The 25,316-nt window shown below is 46.6% G+C and overlaps 1 protein-coding gene across 10 annotated transcripts in view; it reads left to right on the forward strand.

Annotated features, from left to right (window-relative positions):
* The window catches only part of SPATA13 (spermatogenesis associated 13), a 266,585-nt gene that overhangs the window by 186,120 nt on the left and 55,149 nt on the right, over positions 1-25,316 (forward strand). For all 10 annotated transcript variants that reach the window (XR_009005914.1, XR_009005916.1, XR_009005917.1 and 7 more), the window contains one exon: positions 7,119-8,711. Coding sequence is in view for 3 of the 10 variants with exons in the window: in XM_057532936.1 (XP_057388919.1) it covers positions 7,119-8,711 (1,593 nt within the window). In the remaining 7 variants the exon portion in view is untranslated. The remainder of the gene's footprint in view (positions 1-7,118; positions 8,712-25,316) is intronic.

Below are 25,316 nucleotides of genomic sequence, written 5' to 3' on the forward strand. Positions count from 1 at the left end.
ACGGCAGGATGTGCTGCTCTCACAGCCCTAAACCGAGACCTGACTGGATGGAGACGGAGTGGAAGGCTGATCTTGTTTCCTCCAAAAGGCAGTGTTATCAACTGGGGTTCTATGCCCAGAAAGACATTTGATGCAAAAAGACAAGACCAAAAACCTTGAGCGGTAACGTAAGTTCAGGGAAAATACAACACCGACGCATATACCCTTATAGACGGTTTTTCCCAAATGCTGGGGGTACAAGCTGTGCTGATCGTTGGCGGGGCTTCTGTGCAGCCTTTCGGGTGAGCCCAGTGACGCACAGCCCCAGATTTCTGCTAAACGGCCTCTCGCGAGCAGAAACGTTGCTTCTGCTTCAGTGACCTTCAAAGTGCCTTCAAGATTAGGGCCACCCATCTGGAAAACTTTCTTTACTCTGAACCGTCAGTGCAGGGCAGGCCCCGTTGCTGTGGTGACATCCTTTTTGGCACTGGCTGCTGGCATGAGGTAGTCCTCACCGAGAACTTGGGAGGTTACTGCTGCAGACTTACCGTGAGAAAGATGGGGGCTGGGGAGGGGGTGCAGGAACCAAGGCAGGCCATCTGCAGCTCTCTCCTTGGCATGCCTCTCCTGAAGTCTTCCAAGGCTCTTTCAACCCCGGGTTTAGAGTGGGGTGCAGGACGGGGGTTCAGAGGCTGGCACTTTACTGAGCGTTGAGGTCACGGCCAGGAAGCACAGCTCAGGTGCAGACCTACCCTAGCCCACCTGGCTAGACCTGCCCGCCCCTGACTTCAGAGACCAGAGGAAGGTTCTCCTCTCTTTGGCCCAAGGCCTGCCTTTGCAAACCCTCAGAATTGACAAAGCAAACATCATTCCCTACTGGGAAACCCCATGCTCACCTGCAGGAATGCGGTTTAGCCTAGTAACCCAGATAAGGCCAGCCAGCCAGTCACACCTTGTATAGAATCGACACCCTTCCCAGAGATACAGTGACTCAGTCTTGTCTGAGCTATGGTTTTTTTTTAAATTATTATTAATTAATTTATTTATTTATTTTTGGCTGTGTTGGGTCTTCGTTTCTGTGCGAGGGCTTTCTCTAGTTGCGGCGAGCGGGAGTCACTCTTCATCGCGGTGCGCGGGCCTCTTACTGTCGTGGCCTCTCTTGTTGCGGAGCACAGGCTCCAGACGTGCAGGCTCAGTAATTGTGGCTCACGGGCCTAGTTGCTCCGCGGCATGTGGGATCTTCCCAGACCAGGGCTCGAACCCATGTTCCCTGCATTGGCAGGCAGACTCTCAACCACCACGCCACCAGGGAAGCCCCGAGCTACGGTTTTATGTATACTTTGAGTTTTTAGACACTTAAGTGATTGGGTATTTAAATGAAGGCAGAGCTCTGCTCTTTTGAAGCATCCTCCCCCGTCTTCACCTGGAGAGACCCCGAGGATGCCACGTCCATGGGGGAAGGACAGTCTTCCTTTGAGATGTGGACACGGGGGCCGAAAGGGAGAGGGAGAGGGTTTTGTATTAAGGACTGGGCAGTGGGGAAAGGAACTTCATCCTTGGAACTAGAACCCACCATTGAACCTTAGATACATTTTCCTATGGAAATGTTATAAATTATGGTTAAATTCACTATATTAACAGTTAAATGTAGTTTGATGGACAGAGTCTATGGGGAAATAGGTTGCCCATAAGTAACCCTTTAGAATACAACCTGTTCATAAGGTGCGGGTGCTAGAATTTGAGCTCCCGTCAGAGTCTTGACTTCAGCGAGGTTCTGGGAAAGATTTTGAATGATAAGAGAAGGAAAGGACCTACCAGGAAGGGAAAGGGGAGAATAAAATGGGCAGGCTCAGCAAACGACAGTGCTGAACATGCTACAGTGCACAGGCCAGCCTCACAGCCGAGGATGATCTGGCCCTGGATGTGCAAGAGGAGGGGCGTTCCCATCCTTCATCAGTCAGTCACTGGCTGGATGCAGAGTTCAGTAAGACCTGCTCTCTGCCTTCAAAGAACTTTTCAACCTCACCGGAGTTACATGGAGAGAGCAGAGAGACCAGAGTTGCAGAGCAGCGTGGCCAGTGCTGAAACAGCAGCACACACAGGAGCCCACAGAGGACGGGCATCTGAGTTGGGGAGGAAGGAGAGAGAGGCTCCAGGGAAGAGCTGACTTGAGTTAGAGACAGGCGGGGGCGCATGTTTATCCATCAGGAAAAGAGAAGCATCTCTAGATACTCCAAAGAGACCCTAACTGAGGGATGATTTTACTCAGCTGAGAAACGAGAGAAGCCAGAAGAGCTCAGATGGACAGTAGCAGGAAGGTGCTGTCTCCCGAGGCTGGAGGGAAAGCGGGGGACAGGTGCCAGTGCCCCCCCAACGCACAGGAGCGAGGTGCCAGTGCCCCCCCACCCCCCGCACAGGAGCGAGGACCGGCAGGGGCCCCAGCAGGAGCGGGAGCTGAGGAGGGGCACAGCAGCTTCTGGGCGAGCCCGGCAGCGGCCCAGGCAGAGGGGCCGCCCCGTCATCTCCCTTCTTCCCGCACATGGCGTCTCCCGCCAGTGCTTCCCACTGGCCAACCTGACCGGAAGCCACTGGTCAGGGGAGCCTGGGGACCGTGGTTCCCTAATACAGAGAAACAAGAACGGCTGCGAGAGACTCTGAGAGCCAGCAAGGAAATGGCCCAGAGCATCGCAGTGCGAGGGACGGTGGCTGTAAGTCACTCAGCATCCCTGGAGGGAAAGGTATGGCGTGCTGGGCTGAGATGTGACACCTTCTGAGGTCTGGAGGCAGCCAGCATCCCTAGATGAAGTGACATGTGGCCGTTTGCACTCTGGGAAGGACACTGCGGCTGAATGGGAGGTGAGTTAGACCGCAGGACAGGAGACTTGTCAGGGAAGCCTTCCAGGTGGATGCACTGATGGCGGGGGGCCAGGCCAGGACTGTCGAGATGCGCAGTCTAATCTCTTAGGCTAACCGATGAGGTCTGGAGGGAAAGGAAGAGGACTAGGATGACCCTGGGGTTTGACCAGTACGTGGCAGTGCCTGGGCTGGAACCCGGTCCCCTGCTGCCCAGCCTGTGCTTGCACCTGTTGTAGCTTGACGAAGGGTCCTGATCTTTACGCTTAGGAGTTGGATGTTCCCTGAGGCCATATTCTGCCATGCTGTGATTCAAGGCTCTGTGCTTTCACCCCTTTAACATCCAGATTTCAATGTTTGCCTCCAGTGTCACATTTCCTATAATTTACCCGAACGTGTAACGAAAACCTCGTTTGTACATTAGCCTGGTATGTATTCCTGAATTTCAAATTCAAGTACAAGTTCTTATTTAAAAATTATTGGTCATGGTTGTTTTCAGAGAATTCTCATTACGAATGAAATGTTCCCTTCTAAAGTTCAAACAATCCAGAATCCAGCTGCTAGACAATGGATTTCACAATATTCCCATCTAAAATTCTTTCTTGTAGTTCTGTTCATAAATATCTCTGGCTGAGCTCCCACAATTTACAAGACTTGCTACAAAACCACTGATTGAATTGCAACCCTTGTTAGTTGAATAGAGGTCAAAGTATTAGTTCTAAATAATGCAAGTTGGTATGTTACTCGGAAATTCCAGGAAAAGCTTTTTTCCGTGATTTTCAGTTTCATTCCAAGCAGCAGACAACAATCACATTGTTCACGGAATAGTAAGTCACTGGTCTTTTAAAAAGCATGTTGCCCCAATTAGAAACTCAGATATGCATGTATTTTACTGGATCTGTATCCTAAAACTTGTATAAGCTTTAAGTACATACTTAGACTTTTGAGTGTTGTAAAAATGTGAACATCTTCACATTGGAATAACATGGTGGTGCGTAATGATGAACTGTTAGCCTTGGTACCGTTATTGACAAGGCAGGATAACGGATACAAAATTCACATCCAGATAAACTTAAATAATCTTAGTGTGCAAAGCACAGTTCTTACTCTCAAAGAGTTAATGGTCTTGTTCTGAAGGCAGCCACATAAACTTGTTAAAATGACAAATACAGATCGGTATAATATGCTTTTATAAAGCAATTTGGTGAGATGCCTGGAACCCACAGAGTAAGGGGTCTAATTCACTTTAGGGGGATCAGCAAGGAATTCTCAAAGAAGGTGACAGACACCTGCAGACGGTCTCAGAGTTAGACTAAGGGGAGGTAGGTTTTTCTAAAGCTGTTTTCACCGAGTTTCCACTATTACATTACATCGAGCCATCCTTCTAACTACACTGTTCTCCTTAATGTAGGGTGAACAGTCATCCTGGCTTGCCAAGAACTTTCCTGGTTTCACCCTGAGAGTCCCATATCCTGGAGGACACCCCATCCGTGGGCCAACTGGGCTGGTCACCCGAACTTACTGCCCCCCAATCTCCCTGTACCCATGCCATTTTCCCCCTAGAATGGGCCATCACCTTGTCACCGCCTTGAATTTATCATGGGGCCTACACACATCCAACACAGGCCAACAGAGGCTCATGAATTGATTGGTTGTTTGAGATCCACATAAATGTTGGCACCTCTTATTTTATAGACGATGCTGAAGCACAGATTACTGAAATGACTTTACTCAAGATTCAGGTGGCAGCTTAGACCTAGACCTGGCCCCTGGTCCTCCTCAGACCATTCTCAAACCACCCAACAGTAAAGCAGCACTTCCCTGCACCCCTTGAGCCCTTAGGGTCAGCTTAACAGTTGGGTCCTTGGTTATAGAAGGTCTCATAGCGCCCTCTGCTTGTGGTGTCAGTATGTTGTCTTCGTCCAGCCAGACTACAAGGCAGGGATCCTGTCTGATCTTCTGTGTCCGGGGCCGGTCATAACAAGACTACTATTATTATGTAATGTGCAGTCAGTGGACTTGACTTGCGACTGGACTTGACAGTTGGCACAAACTATCCGCTTCATTTCAAGATTGTGAGAAGCTGCAACAACCCCCATGCCCTGTCCCTCCCAGGGTAGATGAGGATGGACGGGTGATGCTGGGTGTTGGATTCATCCTGCAGCTGGTTGTAGGGTTCACATCCACCCTCGGTGCCGGGATGATTTGAGATTTTACTGATATGGTTCATTCAAATGCAACCCACAGCTCTTGAGGCCCCTCACTCCTCTGTTTGAACATTAGACTGCAGAGGGCATGTGGGCACCCCGTCCATCTTCTGATGAGTGGAGCTGGGTAACTGGACCTCAGAAAGGCTCCAGCGTCTACATCCGTGTAGCCTCCCTGGTCCTGGATGGAATTAACGCTTTAACCATGATTCTCCCTGGAAATCCCTCCTCAGTGGGCACAAGGTAGGGGCAAATGAAAATGAACCCATCAGAGAATTTGGGGAGAAGCAGCAGATGAGACCTCTTTGCGTGAGGTCAGTTTTTTTTTCTGCACGTGAGAGGAATAAGCCAAATTGGGGCCTGACCTCAGGTCTTTATACAACTTGCTCCTTCTCTTCTGCCTTTTTTTTTTTTTTTTTTTAAAGATTGATTGATTGATTGATTGATTGATTGCTATGTTGGGTCTTCGTTTCTGTGCGAGGGCTTTCCCCAGTTGCGGCAAGTGGGGGCCACTCCTCACCGCGGTGCGCGGGCCTCTCACTATCGTGGCCTCTCTTGTCGGGGAGCACAGGCTCCAGACGCGCAGGCTCAGCAATCGTGGCTCACGGGCCCAGCCGCTCCGCGGCACGTGGGATCTTCCCAGACCAGGGCCCGAACCCGTGTCCCCCGCATCGGCAGGCAGACTCTCAACCACTGCGCCACCAGGGAAGCCCCCCTCTTCTGCCTTTAATGTTGCCTTCGGAATAACGGCCTTGACTGGCGTCGTGAGGACTTCCGGGATTTGACTTAAGTCCGGGTTATGTCATAAGGCACTGAACTTGGAATCATGCCTGCGTTCAAATCCCAGCTCTGCCTCTGTCTTTGTTCATTAGTTTGAAGCAGTGAAGAAGCACGTAGGCTTTGGGGTGGGGGAGCCGCAGGACCCCCAGATGAATTACCTAACCTGCCCAAGCGTCCATTTGATTGTGTATGAAATGGAAATCATTCGGTTGACCTTGTAGGTTTGCATGACTACTCAGTGTCATGATGTTTTGAAAGCACTTAGTACAGGGGCCTGACATGTAAGCACTTCATAAATGGTAGCCTTTTCGGATTATGATCATACTCTTCCCTCCCTCCCTCCCTTCCTTCCCTCTTTCCCTAATCGTTGAGTGAGTGCAGGGGAGCATGCTAGCCCTTGAGGGCTGAGCAGGTCTTGGCCTGATGGGCAGAGGCCAAGGGAGCAGCATTTGCACCTGGGGGAGAGCACAGACGCAGGCGTGCGGTGGGCTCCTGGGTCTGAGGGAGCAAGGTAGACGGTGCAGGTATTTGTTTAATTTGAATTTCTGTGTCTGAATTTCTAATGTTTCAGTATTATCCTCACCTCCATTCCCCAGCCAGTTAGAGGCCCTTCTAATGCGGTTTCCTTCACAGAGCCTGACCTGAGGCCACCTCAGCGTGGTCCCTCCTGCTCTTGTGGCCCTGTGGTGCTTTGTAGCTCTGCCATTAGAGTTTTGGGGTATTTTGTAGACAATATGCAGCTAAAAGTGTCTTGGTCTCCATCACAACTCATCCTTGCCTGAGGCCTCTTGTATACTAAGCACTCAGCCTCCTAGGAGCTGCATTAAATTTAACCTAGTTCAGTGTTTCCCTGTGACACATTTTGAAATAGTGTTGGGTTTTGTGTGTGCACGTGTGTGTGTCTGAGATAACTGAAGATGTCTTCTATTTCGAATAAAGAGAAGACATAGTCTTGAATGATGCCTTGGCTTTCTCATTCTAGAAGTTTTTCAAAAGTTTCCTTTAACGAGTTCCAGTGGATTTCAGGGTTTACCATCATATTGAATGCACAACCTATAATTATCTTTTTTTTAATGAATGCATAATTTGCATTCTTCCCTCTCATTTAATGCGAAATGAATTAGGAGAAAAAAGTGACATTTTAACTTAATTTAAAATAGGTTTTATGTGATCGGCCCTGTCAGGGGGCAGGCCTGGTTTTCTGTTAGCAATTATTAAACAAAATAGATGAGCCCCCGTTGATAGAGGGAGGCTCTCGTGGGCGCAGACTCTAACTCCCTGCTTTGTTTTCCGCTGCAGGCGGTGACCACGACCGCGGAGCCCGATGTGCACGGCAGGCGGGAAGGCCAGGCCGGCGGCCTCGGGGAGGAAGGCGTGCGCGCGGAGCGGGGGGACACGGAGGCGCGCGTGGGTCTGAACCGCGCTGCCCTGTGCCCGTGGGCTCCCGGCCCCCAGATCATGACCACGGCCCAGAACGGCCACGGGCGCGGAGCTGCGGTCCCCGGTCCCATCTCTGATCCCAAAGACCCCGGCATGGTGACCTACCCGGCGTGTCGTCACGGGGGCTGCAGCGGCGCGGGCGCCCGGGAGGCGCGGCTCAGCCCGGCCCGCCTCCTGCGCCTCTTCTCCGCCGGCGCGAACAGGACGCGCGCCGACCCCGAGCGGCCCCGGCCCGCCGGCCTCGTGGGCAGCTCCTCCACGTGGAACGCCCTGGCCTCCTTCCGGAAAATGGGGTCTTTCAAAAAACTGAAGACCTCGGTCCTCCAGGGAATTCAGAACCGGGAGGGATGGGACGCCGCCAAAGAGGGGGCCGAGGAACGCGACCTGGGCAAGGCGGTCCCCAACGGCGCGGCGGCCGGAGCCCCCGCGGGCCGGTGCCCCCCGGAGCCGGGCGTCGCGTCCGACGGCTCGGACCCCGAGGAGCCCGACGACGGCTTCGCGCGCGGCGCCCTCCGGTCCCGCAGCATCCGCCGCGCCTACGGCCTGGGGCGCATTCGCCTTCTTGACCCGGAGCCGCCCGCCCTGGAGCCCGCGGCGCGCGAGGCCCCGGCGCGGGAGCCCGAGAGGAACGGCGTCTGCCGGCGGAGCAAGAGTACGGACAGCCTGACCTTCCTCAAGAAGAGCTCCTTTCGGCGGAAGTCGGCCTCGCACCTGGCCGAGCTGCGGCGCGCGCCCGAGAGCCGGGGCCCGCGGAGGACGCTGAGCGGCTCGTCCGCCGACTCCGACAGCTCCGACGGGGCCCCCGCGGGGCCCAGGCGCTGCAGGAGCCCGCTGCGGGCCCCGGACCTGGCCCGGGTGCTGCGGCTCGTGGGCGGCGGCGTGGCCGACCGGCCGGGGGACCCCGGGGGCGCCCCGCCCGGGCCGCGGCCGCACAGCCGGCTGCACGACGACTACTCCCGCCGCGCGGTCGCCGGCCCCGAGCGCGGGCGGAGGGGCGCGGAGCCCCCGGACCCCGGCCTGGCGGGTGCTGGGGGCTCGGCCGGGGACGCGGCTGCCGGAGGTGCCGCTCCTCGCGCCCCCGGCTCTTGCTCCGGGCCCGCGGCCCGGGAGGTGTCGGACAGAGGCTCCAAGGAACCGGGCCCTGGCGACCGGTCTCCCGTGGAGCCCGAGCCTCCTCTCGGTCCTGCGAGGCCCACCACGCCCAAGCCCCCCAGCCCTCGGAGCCCCGACGCAGCACCTGCCAAGTGTCCCAACAGTGTCAGCGCGCTGGCCCTGAGTTCAGTGGACAGCGAGGAAAGGGCAGAGGGGCCCGTCCAGAGGGAGCAAGGTCCCGGGTCCTTCCAGGATGTGCTGCAAACCGCCTGTGACCTGGGCAGTGAGAACAGCGGCGCCGGCAGCCACCCGCAGCAGAGCCTCGGAGGGGCGAACTGTCCAGAAGAAAAGACGGACGAGGTAAGGGCCGAGCGGGACATCCTTGGTGACCCACCACGTGACGGGTGCCTGTCACAGCGCCTCCCTCCCCGGAGATGGCCCGAGGGCACAGCTGGTCCTGTCACTTGCCTGGAGGCCGGGGTCCTGAGCTGATTCTCTTGCCCTCATGATTACTCTTGTAAAGTTGCTGTTTACCAGGTTCAGGAGTAGTCTTTCTCTGTTCTGAAATGAATTGCTGTTGTGTGAAACTCCTTGAGATGACATTTACCGTACAATTCCTTCAGAAGACAGGTGCCCCAGCCATGTGCTGGATTTGGGGAGAAAAGTTGAAAACATCTCTTTTGTACTCCATGCAGCTAGCATTAGGGGCTCTCAAAATCTTGATTTTTGAAACATTTTTTTTTTTATTACCCAGAGCTTTCTTCTCTTTCTACTTTAAAGTGTTTCCATATCCTTTCCAACAGAGTTTATATGAATGAGATTCTTTGTGAAGAAACCATTACATATTCTAAGTCTGCCTTATTTCCCGGGAGTGAATTAGAAACATGCAGTTTGATACCTGTCAACGCCTGAGTGATGATGGTTCAAAGGAATTTTTATGATGGTTATTGTACTTGTTTTTATTTATTTAATTTTTTACTGGTAACTACATACTTTAATTTAAAAATAGCCTATTTATGTAAAGTAGCATGGACTTATTTTTAGAGTAGAACATAAGCATCTCATGAATTGAATTCACTAATAACTATCAAGGCTCCAAGAGCAAAGGTCTTTTCATATCCTGTCAAGAATCCGGGCAACCTTACTGTGTAATTTTCACTTTATAAATGCATTCAGTAATGGTCCCTTACAGAGCTGAGAGCCGAGGAGATGCATGCATGTGTCCATATTGCAAATTGTTCTCTCCCTAAGTTCCTAGACTATATCACAGGTATAAATTGGTGCTTGCAACGGTTGCTTCCTACTGATCCCCAGAGAGGACCTCAGTTTTGCCTTGCTGCCTGCAGATGAGTAATGATAGAGCAAACTTGGAAGCCAAGGCAGCCTCTGGACTGTTTTTAACCTTTGCTTTGCAGGGAGGCTTAGAAGGTAGAGTCTACCACAGATCACTTTCAGGAGATCTAAATCTGCCTCATGGGTCCCTGGGTAGCCAGAGAAGGGAGGCTGCCTCACTTTTTCTGGATCTGGGTTTGCATGGAGACCTCGGGCGGCCAGTCTGTCTTCCAGAGGTCCTGTATGTTGATGACCACTTGCTCATTTGCATATTTCCAAAGAAGTCCATGGAACAGTTGTAAGGACACGAGACTAGGTGTCAGCCGTGGGAAGGAGTCCCGACTCTGCTCTGGTTTGTGTTATTGATCAAGGCCTGAGCCGGTCTGGGCTTCACCTCTCCCTGGATGATGAGATGAAGTGTAATTCCTTACACCAGGCACCCCGTCCTGCCGTACTGATGGTTCAGGACACCCCCCTCCTCCTTCAAAAGAGGGATTTGCCTAGTTCTAGAGGGTTCTTTATGCTTAAGGTGAAGATTTTATTTTCTGCTTAACTAAACATATTCAAGAGTTAAGTTTCTAACTTAGTTACTTCCCAGGGTAATTTTTGACCATTATATACTTTTACATGCATATTTGCTGTTCTTAGTTTATATCATTAGTTTCTACCCACAAGGGATCACCAAAGAGAGAAAGCAGAAAGATGCAAGTTAGATAATTCTACAGATTTTCTTTAAGATATTCATTACATTTTTAGATTGCATTCATTTCTGCAAAATTCTCATGTAGCACATCAAGCTTCCTCTTGTGCTTTTAGAGTAAATGTCAGAAAGAGAAAATATAGTGATGATTTTGCCCAGTTTGCATTGTGTATATTGGTAATCTTTAGTGTTACTTGCAGAGAAGTACTTGCAAAATATAATATGAAACGTCCTCTTTTATTTTGACATTTAGAAACAAAGTACAAACAAAATGAAGCAAACCAAAACAAACCAAAAAGCACCTTGCAAAATGCAACAGTTCCAACCTTCATGGGTTAGAAGCAGTATTCATCAGTCTTATATAGCCTCCCATAAAACTAAATAACAGTCTTTACTATATTTTAATGTACACTGTTATTTTTTAATTTATTGATAGTATGGTTCCACCTATATGTTTAAAGCTATTTTGAGCTGTGGTTATGGTTGAATTTTTAAAAGTTGAAACCTGTGTATATTAGGATGTTATTTAAGATGCATATGCATCATGAAATTTTCAATAAGGGAGAATAATTTTTTTAATTTAGAATCATTTATTTGTAACATACTATAAAAGGGGCAAAATCTTTGAAAAACTGCACACTGTTTAACAAGACTGTGTCCAAAAATAGCCTCCTTAGCGTTGTACTCCTGCCACCTAGTGGTAAACTTTGTCGTAACAACGATGATCTGGGGAATGAGACTGAAATTGTTACTTGGTTGTGAAATGCAGCTGAGCATTTATACCTGTTCCCGTATAAAGGTCCAGACACAGGGGTTTAGTGTCGCTGCTGGTGTTCCTACAGAGTCACACAGTAACTCACTGGCTGAATTAGGTCAGCGGGAGGGGACCTTGTCCTTAGTCCTGCGGTATGGATGCCCTAGTTCCTGGTGGTGCTGAAATGTACCATAGATGAAGCTCTTTTAAGTGATGAGAATCCATTGTAACTCCTTTACAGGGAGCTTAAGTCTTCTTTTGGTAAATGTGGTAAATGTTTCTAGTTTGGTTGGGGTCCCAGCTCTGCCTTCCAAAGATGCCAAACGTTAGGCAAGCCTTTGAACTTCTCAAAGGTAGAATGTGGAAGAGCTTTCTCTGCCTTGGAGGTTTGTAAGGACCAAGGAAATTATGTGGTAAACACTCAGCCCATTGCTTCACACTGGCTGACATTGTCTGGTGTTCACTATCCATTCAATGATTTTTCCATCCTAGATTGACCTGACTTCTTCAGACAGTGGCCAGTTAAGGTCAGTTTTTTCCAAAACTGGTTGTTAACACTCACCGTGTTATAGGCTTCTGGAGGATTGTGAGATTTATATGTTTATTCAGTAACACGTCACATCAAATTGTGGAGTACCTCCCAGGTGTAAGACACTCAGGTGTAGCTCTAAGGAATAGTGGGTGATGTCGAGGAAGATTATTGATGACCCAAGATGTATCTAAATCATAGTAGAATATGCAGAATGGATTAAATCCCTCAAAAGAGGTAAAACCATGATGCTGTGGGATTTCACATGAGTTGTAGTTCTTACCCATGTACCAAATCAAGGAAAGCTTAATAGGGGTGATCACATCTGATTTGAAGAAGGTGAGATTTCTGCAGGTAGTTACGGAGAGGAAGGTGGGACATTTCAGTGGTCAGATGTACAGCGATTTTATGTGATTTGAGAGAACAGGATGTAACAGTTTGATCTGGTGTTGCGGAACCATCCCAGTTAAGATGAAATTGTTAGGTTCAGATCATGGACTCTTGGATTCCAGATAGTCTATACGTTACTTGGTAAACATTGAGGAGTCAAAGATGTTTCTGAATAGAGTAAGCCAAGCCTTACAGTTGGCTCTAGCACTCAAATGTTTGAGGGTCTTGTAGCTTTCTTCCTCAGGGACTTGTGCCCTCAAAATCGTCGGAAGCCCTCACAGTACGCAGCCTTACGCAGTTGAGACGATTTGAGTGCTGGACTGGGAGACTTTAGTTCTGTGGGATGCACAGTGTCATTCCTGCCTGGGGCTTCCACCCGCCAAGGTCACCATCCCCACCCGACGCTGTCCGGCCTGGGCGCCTGGGGACTTCATGTGCTCCGCCGGCCCCCGCCCCTGGACCACTGCCCGCTTTTTGCTGCTGCCTCTGAAAAAGGAGGGGATTTCTGTGGCATCACCAGGTACACTGTCACTAAAATAAAGCCTCTCTCTAGCTTCTAGTACTGGAATAATCAATCCAGTAGGTGAGTAGGAGCTAAATCAGGCCTATTTTCAGCGTGGATTAGGAACTCTGGAAGTTTATGATGATCACGAGGGGTACTTCATACATAATGATGGTTATGAGGTACTGGTTTTTTCTGTAATTTAATCAGAGACACAGAAATATTGCATAATGTTGACTCTTTGCAGATTACTTAGACATTACTCTCCAGGTTACTTAAATAGGTAGTTGGGAGATTTAAACAGTTCTGCTAGAGGTTAGAATTATCCACAGCTGTTTCACAGAGCCTAGAAATTCCAGAAAGATGAGGTTGCCTACATAGAGGTAAATGTAGTGACCCTAGAAAACCTGCCCAAGATTTTTAGGAGCTTTATTGAGGTATAATTTTCATGACAAAATTCACCAATTGTAGGTATACCTATATACCTGCGCAAGAGCCTAGTTTTTATAAAAATTACTGTAATAACCATTTGTAATCAAGTATAAATGATATGCTATATCATATTTGCTATGAATTTTAAGTTTTCTAAAGTATATGAAATTCTTAAAAGAAATGATATGAACCAGTATCACAGTGTATTTGTCAAAGTTTTAGTATTTTTGCTTATTTGGTGCCTTGTTTTAATTTGTGCGTAACAAAGGCATAATAAGGCCTTAATGAAGTTATGAAATGTAGAAAAGTAGTGTCAGTATTCTTCAGGGGAAATTTGAGCCTGATGTTTAAGAAACTGATGGCAGTATATATGTTTTTCTCCTGTTCCGTTTTTCTCATCTTAAGCTTCCCTATGATAATCAAGAGGAAAGAGTGTCCAGGGTTGGGAATTACTTTCCATTTGGCCCGGTGACACATGTTCACGTCGATGTGTCTGCTGTGACCGTCGGAAGGAAGGCCGTAGGCGTGAATCGACAGAAGAACATCAGCACAGTTTGTCACACGTCCCTGTATAAACCGACTGTTACCTCTGTTTCTCCCACCAGGGACAGTGTGAGGACACAAGGACGATTAGAACGCGCCATTCACTCAGGAAGAGCACAGGGCAGCTGAGGGGGTCGCCCCTGGTTCAGGAATGGGGGGGGAGCCCCAGGATTGGTTGCCAGCCAGCGATGCCAGCGTTTCTGAGTGGTGGGGAGACTCTCTGGTGTGGAATAGTCGGGCTTTGTGGGAGGGCTGCCCGAGTTCAAGTCCTGGCTTTGCTGCTAACCAGCTGTACGTCCTTAAGAAAAATACTTGACCCATTTAAGCCTCATTTCTTTAAAAATGCAGGTAATAATACCTATCAGGAGTAAATGAAATAATGTATATAAGATACATACCACGGGCTTCCCTGGTGGCGCAGTGGTTGAGAATCTGCCTGCTAATGCAGGGGACACGGGTTCGAGCCCTGGTCTGGGAAGATCCCACATGCCACGGAGCAGCTGGGCCCGTGAGCCACAATTGCTGAGCCTGCGCGTCTGGAGCCTGTGCCCCGCAACGGGAGGGGCCGCGATAGAGAAAGGCCCGCGCACCGCGATGAAGAGCGGCCCCCGCACCGCGATGAAGAGTGGCCCCCGCTTGCCGCAACTGGAGAAAGCCCTCGCACGAACCGAAGACCCAACACAGCCAAAAAAATAAAAAATAAATAAATAAATAAATTAATTAATTAATTAAAAAAAAAAAAGATACATACCACAGTGCCTGGAACATAGTAGAATATTATTACGCTTAATATCATTATTATTAATCTTATTAGTTTATCTTATCATATTATATACTATATTATTATATTACATATAATATTATATGTTAAACAATATTACAAAAATTATATTAATTTTATAATTAAAATTAAAATATTACATATTATATATTATAATTAAAATTATACTATTGGTTATTATTAGTAATCATTAATATTAACAATAAAGCATAAATATTAGCTTTTATCATATTCGTTGTTGGTTAAAATTGCCACCTTTGGTCAGACCCTTCAGTACAAACCAGTTAAATTCTGCAAATTACTTCCCATCTTGTAGCCAGAGTTTCTCACAGTTTGGAATCGGACCACTCGGGATGCAAGGTAAAGGCACAGGTCCTGAGCCCCACCTGGAGCTACTGAATCAGGAGCAGTAATCTGGACCTTTAACACAATACCCAGGGAAGTATCTCAGGCACCGAAGCTTGAGACCTGCTGTCCAGGCCGAGGCTCCTCTGGGTACTAATATCCTGTATGTTAGGTTTGGGCATTTCTCTTCCACATCTACCCCCGCTAACTCTTGGTTTAGGAAAGAGAGGCATTAACCCCTGAAAGAGTTAAGCATGACTTGTAATCCTGGTTTTTTCATTGAACTCTATTAACTGGATACAAATCTCTATAGAGTACAAACAGCAGTTCCCCAGGAATGAAATTAAAACCTTTCAAGCAAGAAATAAATGGTGGAATAAAGCATTTGGTCTAAAATATGTTGACCAGAAATTGCTACACCCTCTGCTGGGGACTGGAGTTTTACCAACTCCCTTTGGAACTTTAAAAATGTCATTGGCTCTTACAACTAAAAGTATTAATAGCAACCGCTCATGTTTATCTGATGGTTTTTCAGTGAATAAAGATCCTTCTCGGCCACCCTGTCAAGGAGGTCAGCATTTTTGGATTTGGATTTTTGTTTTTAAACAGTGAATAAACTGAGGCCTGGAAAGGTTACAGGCCCCTCCCAAGCCCCGCAGTGGGGCTGGAGCCAGGCCTTCGATGGGGACCAAGGCCCAGGGGAAGTGTCTGCTGCGTGCAGACAAATTCTAACCATTTGCTGGTTTCCTGACCTTTGGTGGAATCTCTTCATCTTCCTTATCTGTAAAACAGAATTTAAAGTGTCCACTGCAAGGCTTTTAAGATTCAATGAGACGGGATCGGCAAAGGCCAGTTTTCAAACACCGGTGTCATCACTGCCCAGTGCGTTTCCTCTCCGTTTCCTCTTTTGACTCTGAGTCCAGCATCCCTTCCCCGGAGCTCGGGCCACCGCCTGCCACAGCTGGCCCCTGCCCGGAGCAGAGCCCCTCCTCTTGATTTTCCGGGTGGGGTTCGGCCGCTTAGGGTGGGCTGGGCAGCTCACTGAGGACCTTCATTCAGTCCCTCTCCTGGCAGTTTGGGTGGGTCACCCGCTGGCACAGGACAGGAAGCCGCTGTGGACAGTGGAGGGGCTGTGACTCCAGGGCCAGAGCCCTGTCGTGCCTGGAAGGGCAGAGCCTCGGGCGGGGAGCCTTAGACACAGTGCGTGACGGATCCAGTCCCTAACGCACAGTATAAATGTTTTATATATTTACTTAGAGCAGGTTCCGTTGTAAGTCTGGATTTGTTTCTTCTCTTTCTGAAGTATAAATTATTCATCTGTAATTCTTTTACTGCAGGTTTTGAACTAAACATACTCGAGATCTTTTGCAGCATCGCGCGTTCGATTCTCACAGAGCACCTTGGTGCCGCCTCGTGGTCTTCCTTCCCTCTGGGGTGGCCCCTGTTCCCACAGCCCCAGGAGCTCTACCCAGAGCGCCCTGGGGACCAGCAGATCTAATCAGGCTCGGGGTTTACTTGACTCCTCAGGTTCATGGGCTGGACCCTTTCAAGTGTAAAGATGGGGGTGACAGAGTGTGTTTGATGTCAGTGAGTGTTGCCAAAAGGAACAGCAGGTCCCCACAAAGCCCACACTCCTCTGACTTCCCTCTGGAGTGCTTTTCCCACCCTCCCGTCACCACGCCCTTGTCATCCACTGCCTCCTGTCATTGCGTCCCAGGCCCCTTTCTCCTCCCAATGCAGCGATGCTTCCCGCTGAGCCTAAAATATGGGAAAGAGACGTTTGAAAAGGCCTAAATCTTTCCTTTTACACTCTGTCACCAGCAGAGGAAACTTGTTGGTTAGAAAAGATGCATTACTTTGCTCCTCACGTGTCTGGTACCAAATAGGAGACTTTATTTTATTTTTATTTTATTTATTTATTTTTGGCTGTGTTGAGTCTTCGTTGCTGCACATGGGCTTTCTCTTCGTTGCGATGCGCAGGCTTCTCATTGTGGTGGCTTCTCTTGTTGCGGAGCACGGGCTCTAGGCGTGCCGGCTTCAGTAGTTGTGGTGCGTGGGCTCAGTAGTTGTGGCTCGCGGGCTCTAGAGCGCAGGCTCAGTAGTTGTAGCACACAGGCTTAGTTGCTCCGCGGCATGTGGGATCTTCCCAGACCAGGGCTCGAATCTGTGTCTGCTGCATTGGCAGGCGGATTCTTAACCACTGTGCCACCAGGGAAGTCCCAAATAGGAGACTTTAAAACAGGATTGTTGACAATGGGGGAAAGAAAATTGAAGTCGGCTTGTTTCCAGGGTACATGGAATTCGAATTGGTTATGAAAGAGACAGAAATGGGATGGTTGATTTCCTGATCTAAGATATTGTTTTAGGTTTTGAGATATTTAGTTATTCTCAAGTGATAACTTAAGTTCATTTTTATAAAATCACGTATAAATGTAGGGTGAGGACAGCTTCCTTGCCACCCAGAACTGCTCACTTATTTGCTCCTTTGTCCACCAGTCACCCATTCATCCCTTGACCCATTCATGAAGCTTCTTAAACTGCCAGTTTCCCAGGCTGCAGACTCTGGGGATGTGACGATGGTATTGGATAATTTGGAAAGAATGTAAGTAGCTGCTGTCATGTGACATCCAGATAAATAAATCAAGGCTATAAAAATATTGCAGTGGTTTTAGCAGAGGCACAGGGAAGAGAGCTCAGGGCCCAGGGGGATTTATGCAGTTTTCCTGCAGGAGGTGACATTTCAGCTGAATGCTGAAGGATACAATTTCCGGATTGACGGGGGCTGCTCGTAGGGGGAGCAGCCTTCCCCTCATTTCCGGTTGCCTCAGGTGGTGTGCGGCAAAGGCGAGTTGTGTGGTGTGGCCGGTGAATAATTGCGTGTGAAGACGCAGCTGGAAAGGCACATCGGACGAGGTTCTGAATGACCCCGGGTTCGTTCTGGGCGACGGCCAGCCACGATCTGATGTGTGTTTTAGTGGTAGGACGGAGAGTGGGTTGGAGACAAGGAAGCGTTAGGGGACTGTTCCATGGGGCGTGATGGACTAGATTCCTCCCGAGGTTAACTGTAGCTGTGGCTGGGGAGGGAGAGGGAAGCGTTGAGGGGCGCCCAGTGTGGGGCGACTGGGCACCCGGGATCTCCTCAGCTAGAACACAGAGGCACTCATGACTATGAAGATGCTATTCCGCCTTCTACTCCAGTGGCCCTTAGTTTCCTTGATTCTAAAGGCATTCTGGGCTGTTGATTTGCATATTTGTGCTGCCAACCGTGGCTTGAAATGCATTGATGCCGGGAACACAGACATCAGCCTTCGTTGTCCTCCACAGAGAGCAAGCTGGGCCCTGCTTCCCCTTCTCCTTTCCCCCTCACAGATACCAAAATCCACGAACGCTCAAGTCCCTTACATACAATGGTGTATTATTTGCATATAACCTACTCACATTCTCCCATATACTTTAAATCATCTCTAGATAACTTTTTTTTTTTTTGGCCATGCCATGCAGCGAGCGGGATGTTAGTTCCCTGACCAGGGATCAAACCCACGCCCCTTGCAGTGGAAGCTCGGAGTCTTAACCACTGGACCGCCAGGGAAGTCCCTTTCCCCCTCTTCCTGATTCCTCTCTCTCTCTGTACAAAGGAAGTCAAACAGCATTAACAAAGTCTCATGTTCAAAAAGGTTTAGACCCCAGCAAGGATCTCATTCAGATTTGACGGAGAAATTAAAACCTTTACAGACAAGCAAAAGCTAAGAGAATTCAGCACCACCAAACCAGCTTTAAAACAAATGCTAAAAAACCTTTACAGACAAGCAAAACCTAAGAGAATTCGGCACCACCAAACACGCTTTACAACAAATGCTAAAGGAACTTCTCTAGGCAGGAAACACAAGAGAAGGAAAACACCTACAATAACAAACCCAAAACAATTAAGAAAATGGTAATAGGAACATACATATCAATAATTACCTTAAATGTAAATGGATTAAATGCTCCAAGCAAAAGACATAGACTGACTGAATGGATACAAAAACAAGACCCATATATAAGCTGTCTACAAGAGACCCATTTCAGACCTAGGGATACATACAGACTGAAAGTGAGGGGATGGAAAAAGATATTACATGCAAATGGAAATCAAAAGAAAGCTGGAATAGTAATTCTCATATCAGACAAAATAGACTTTAAAATAAAGACTATTACAAGAGACAAAGAAGGACACTACATAATGATCAAGGCATCAGTCCAAGAAGAAGATATAACAATTGTGAATATTTATGCACCCAACATAGGAGCACCTCAATGCATAAGGCAAATGCTAACAGCCATAAAAGGGGAAATTGACAGTAACACAATCATAGTAGGGGACTTTAATACCCCTGTTTCACCAATGGACAGATCATCCAAAATGAAAATAAATAAGGAAACACAAGCTTTAAATGATAACATTAAACAAGATGGACTTAATTGATATTTATAGGACATTCCATCCAAAAACAGCAGAATACACTTTCTTTTCAAGTGCTCATGGAGCATTCTCCAGGATAGATCATATTTTGGTTCACAAATCAAGCCTTGGTAAATTTAAGAAAATTGAAATCGTATCAAGTATCTTATCCAACCACAGCGCTATGAGACTAGATATCAGTTACAGGAAAAAAATCTGTAAAAAATGCAAACACATGGAGGCTAAACAATACACTACTTAATAACCAAGAGATCACTGAAGAAATCAAAGAGGAAATCAAAAAATAACTGGAAGCAAATGACAATGAAAACACGATGACCCAAAACCTATGGGATGCAGTAAAAGCAGTTCTAAGAGGGAAGTTTATAGCAATACAATCCTACCTCAAGAAACAAGAAAAATCTCAAATAAACAACCTAACCTTACACCTAAAGCAATTAGAGAAAGAAGAACAAACAAAACCCAAAGTTAGTGTAAGGAAAGAAATCATAAAGATCAGAGCAGAAATAAATGAAATAGAAACAAAGAAAACAATAGCAAAGATCAATAAAACTAAAAGCTGGTTCTTTGAGAAGAAAAATAAAATCGAGAAACCTTTAGCCAGACTCATCAAGAAAAAGAGGGAGAGGACTCAATAAAATTAGAAATGAAAAAAGAGAAGTTACAATGGACACCGCAGAAATACAAAGCATCATAAGAGACTACTACAAGCAACTCTATACCAATAAAATGGACAACCTGGAAGAAATGGACAAACTCTTAGAAAGGTATAACCTTCCAAGACTGAACCAGGAAGAAATATAAATATATAAACAGACAAATCACAAGTAATGAAATTGAAACTGTGATTAAAAATCTTCCAACAAACAAAAGTCCAGGACCAGATGGCTTCATAGGCGAATTCTATCAAACATTTAGAGAAGAGCTAACACCTATCCTTCTCAAACTCTTCCAAAATATAGCAGAGGGAGGAACACTCCCAAACTCATTCTACAAGGCCACCATCACCCTGATACCAAAACCAGACAAAGATACTACAAAAAAAGAAAATTACAGACCAATATCACTGATGAATATAGACGCAAAAATCCTCAACAAAATACTAGCAAACAGAATCCAACAGCACATTAAAAGGATCATACACCATGATCAAGTGGGATTTATCCCAGGGATGCAAGGATTCTTCAATATATGCAAATCAATCAATGTGATATACCGTATTAACAAATAGAAGAAGAAAAACTTCATGATCATCCTAATAGATGCAGAAAAAGCTTTTGACAAAATTCGACACCCATTTATGATAAAAACTCTCCAGAAAGTGGGCATAGAGGGAACCTACCTCAACATAATAAAGGCCATATGCAACAAACCCACAGCAAACATCATTCTCAATGGTGAAAAACTGAAAGCATTTCCTCTAAGATCAGGAACAAGACAAGGATGTCCACTCTCGCCACTATTACTCAACATAGTTTTGGAAGTCCTAGCGACAGCAATCAGAGAAGAAAAAGAAAAGCAATACAAATTGGAAAAGAAGAAGTAAAACTGTCACTGTTTGTGGATGACATGATACTGTCCATAGAGAATCCTAAAGATGCCACCAGAAAACTGCTAGAGCTAATCAATGAATTTGGTAAAGTTGCAGGATACAAAATTAATGCACAGAAATCTCTTGCATTCCTATACACTAATGATGAAAAATCTGAAAGAGAAATTAAGGAAACACTCCCATTTACCATTGCAGCAAAAAGAATAAAATACCTAGGAATAAACCTACCTAGGTAGACAAAAGACCTGTATGCAGAAAACTATAAGACACTGATGAAAGAAATTAAAGATGATACAAACAGATGGAGAGATATACCATGTTCTTGGATTGGAAGAAGCAACATTGTGAAAATGACTATACTACCCAAAGCAATCTACAGATTCAGTGCAATCCCTATCAAATTACCAATGGCATTTTTTACAGAACTAGAACCAAAAATCTTAAAATTTATATGGAGACACAAAAGATTCCGAATAGCCAAAGCAGTCTTAAGGGAAAAAAACGGAGCTGGAGGAATCAGACTCCCTGACTTCAGACTGTACTACAATGCTACAGTAATCAAGACAATATGGTACTGGCACAAAAACAGAAATGTAGATCAGTGGAATAGGATAGAAAGCCCAGAGATAAACCCACGCACATATGGTCACCTTATCTTTGATAAAGGAGGCAAAGATATACAGTGGAGAAAAGGCAGTCTCTTCAATAAGTGGTGCTGGGAAAACTGGACAGCTACATGTAAAAGAATGAAATTAGAACACTCCCTAACACCATACACAAAAATAAACTCATAATGGATTAGAGGGCTTCCCTGGTGGTGCAGTGGTTGAGAATCTGCCTGCCAATGCACGGGACACGGGTTCGAGCCCTGGTCTGGGAAGCTCCCACATGCCGCGGAGCAACTAGGCCCGTGAGCCACAAATACTGAGCCTGTGCGTCTGGAGCCTGTGCTCTGCAACAAGAGAGGCCGCGATAGTGAGAGGCCCGCGCACCGCAATGAAGAGTGGCCCCCACTCGCCGCAATGAAGACCCAACACAGTCAAAAATAAATAAATTAATTAATAAAAATGGATTAGAGACCTAAATGTAAGACCAGACCCTATAAAACTCTTAGAGGAAAACATAGGAAGAAAACTCTTTGACATAAATCACAGCAAGATCTTTTTTGATCCACCTCCTAGAGCAATGGAAATAAAAACAAAAATAAACAAATGGGACCTAATGAAACTTAAAAGTTTTTGCAAAGCAAAGAAACTACAAACAAGACGAAAAGCCAACCCCCAGAATGGGAGAAAATATTTGCAAACGAATCAAGGGACAAAGGATTAATCTCCAAAATATATAAACAGCTCATGCAGCTCAATTTTAAAAAAACAAACAACCCAATCAAAAACTGGGCAGAAGACCTAAATAGACATTTCTCCAAAGAAGACATACAGATGGTCAAGAAGCATATGAAAAACTGCTCAACATCACTAATTATTAGAGAAATGCAAATCAAAACTGCAATGAGGTATCACCTCACACCAGTTAGAATAGGCATCATCAGAAAATCTACAAACAACAAACACTGGAGAGGGTGTGGAGAAAAGGGAACCCTCTTGCGCTGTTGGTGGGAATGTAAATTGATACAGCCACTATGGAGAACAGTATGGAATTTCCTTAAGAAACTAAAAATAGAATTACCATATGACCCAGCAATCCCGCTACTGGGCATATATGCTGAGAAAACCATAATTCAAAGAGACACATGCACCCCAATGTTCATTGCAGCACTGTTTACAATAGCCAGGTCATGGAAGCAACCTAAATGCCCATCGACAGACGAATGGATAAAGAAGATGTGGTACATATATACAATGGAATATTACTCAGCTGTAAAAAGGAACGAAATCGGGTCATTTGTAGACACATGGATGGATCTAGAGACTGTCATACAGAGTGAAGTAAGAAAGAGAAAAACAAATATATTAACGCATGTATGTGGAACCTAGAAAAATGGTACAGATGAACCGTTTTGCAGGGCAGAAATAGACACACAGAAGTAGAGAACAAACATACGGACCCCAAGGGGGGAAAGTGGCGGGTGGTGGTGTGATGAATTGGGAGATTGGGATTCACATATATACACTAATATGTATAAAATGGATGACTAATAAGAACCTGCTGTGTAAAAAGAGTAGAAGTTTGAAAAAAAAAGATGTGGCACGTATATACAATGGAATATTACTCAGCCATAAAAAGAAACGAAATTGAGTTTTGTAGTAAAGTGGATGGACCTAGAGACTATCATACAGAATGAAGTAAGTCAGAAAGAGAAGAACATATGCCGTATGCTAACACATATATATGGAATCTAAAAAAAAACCCAAAAAGGTTCTGAAGAACCTAAGGGCAAGACAGGAATAAAGATGAAGACGTAGAGAATGGACTTGAGGACACGGGGAAGGGGAAGGGGAAGCTGGGACAAAGTGAGAGCTTGACATGGACATATATACACTACCAAATGTAAAATAGCTAGCTAGTGGGAAGCAGCCGCATAGCACAGGGAGATCAGCTCGGTGCTTTGTGTCCACATAGAGGGGTGGGATAGGGAGGGTGGCAGGGAGACGCAAGAGGGAGGGGATATGGGGATATATGTATATGTATAGCTGATTTACTTTGTTGTACAGCAGCAACTAACACACCATTGTAAAGCAATTATACTCCAATAAAGATGTTAGAAAAAAAAAAAGGTTTAGAAAAACAGTGGGCTTCTACCATATTCAGCTCCAAAACATGGTTCTTGAATTTGGAATATTCAGTTGTCCTCAACCATTAAACAATTTCTAAAGAGGAAAGCAAGTTCATTTTTACAAAATCATGCTTTTTATTAATTGAAAGAAGAAAAGTTTGAGTGGACCTCTCTATTCTTCAGCATGTGTTTCAGATAAAATACGTTTTAAGGTGGAGTCATTATGTGCATTTATTTCATAATATGATGGCTTTAAACTGTCTCTTCACTTTTCATGAGTCCACACGTAAAAGAACAACTTACAATTCTATCATTTCTCTACCTGGATGTCAAACTAGCATTGTGCTGCTGTTGATTCTGAGATGGTAGGATGGTGGGGTTTTAGTTAAGCCCAGAAATGGAATTCCTGTGAATGATTATTATGAAGGCGGGGGAGGGGGGACTTCCAGAGCCCAGATTTTTCATAGTTACTATTAAGGGTTTTTTTATGCTCGGAGAACTGGACAATCAGTAGTAAATTAAGTGTCCGCATGCGTGTTAATTTTGCATTTTTAATGAGTTACCTATTCTGCCTGTCAAACAAGTTACAAAGTCCGTAGGCTCACAAACTCATTTCAGCACATTTTATCATCAATTTTCCACATGTTAGGACAAGTGAAGTATCTGCTATCACCACTGTGCTGTCCAGGGAGACGAGAAGCATTAATTGCTTATGTATTTTAAATAAATGGCCTGAATCCAAGGGACAAGGCCACTGCTTTCCAGATTACAATTGTTTCGGTGCGTTTCTCTCTCTTTTTTTTTTTTTGAATTTTTAAAAGCTACGTCAAAATTACTGATGCACGTATCATCCCATTCCATAAAAATCAGAGCAGCTTTTGGCTGGCCATTTGCGTTTCATTTGCTGTTGGAATTCTGACAGCCACTGAAGATTCTTACAGCTTAGAACCTGGCATCTGAAATCACACCTGCAGCACAGCGGTAAGAATGTCGAATGTAACCCCGCGTTCATAGCTGCTTTGCCTGTAGAAAAGCTGGGGAAGGAATAACCCAGTAAAGTATGTTCTACTTTCCCATCTATTTCTTGCTCAGGCCCATCCAGAGCCAGGCTGAGTCCAAACCTGGGGCCTGAGGAGGGGAGAGACGAGTTGATGCCTGTCCCCTCCCAAGATGGCCCTGAACCGGAGAAGCCAGTGGCGGGTGGAGCTGAGCCAGGGAACAGGCATGGTTTTAGGGGGTCGTTCGCTAAGCGGAGGGCGTTTGGCCACTTAACTTATTTCAGAACCGAGTCAGCGGCTGCCCCTCACCGCTCCTCCTTCCTTGGGCGTTTTCGCTCTTACAGAAGTCCCTCTTCAACACTGATTGTTCCTTATCTCACCTAAGGGATGTCAGAAAAGATCCACGACCCCCTGAAAGAGTTCGGGGTTTGGGTTGGGAAGCCTGTGTGGTGGGAGGTGTGTCCAGTGCGACTCACCTGCCAGGATGATCCCCAACTCCTACCGCTAAGGACAGTAAGAGAAAAGGCAGCTGCGGAGAGAGAAAGGCTATTGCACTGCTTGTTCTAAAGACTAAGGACCAGAAACCAAGTAGGATTCCGTACATGAAACAAAACCGATTCTATTTGAGGTCCAGGTGTGATGGGTGAAGGGAAAGTTTCGGGCTCGGAGGAGAAGAGAGAGAAGGAAGGGAGCAGAGAAGCCAGCGGAGGTGAGAGGCGGGGGGCGGGGGATGGAGGGGGGCGGCGGAAGCAGCGCTGTGCTCGCTGCCGGCAGGGGAAGGGGTCACAGGGCAGGTGGGCCGCACGTGGAGGGATGTGGGCGCGACGGAGCAGCCACACGCCGTCGAGTGTTTTGGGAAGTTGCTGCAAAGGGTTTTCACCATAAACCATGAAACGAGTTGGCATTTTTCT

Source organism: Balaenoptera acutorostrata, chromosome 18 (genome assembly GCF_949987535.1).
Source record: "Balaenoptera acutorostrata chromosome 18, mBalAcu1.1, whole genome shotgun sequence".
In the NCBI taxonomy this organism is placed as follows: Eukaryota; Metazoa; Chordata; class Mammalia; order Artiodactyla; family Balaenopteridae; genus Balaenoptera; species Balaenoptera acutorostrata.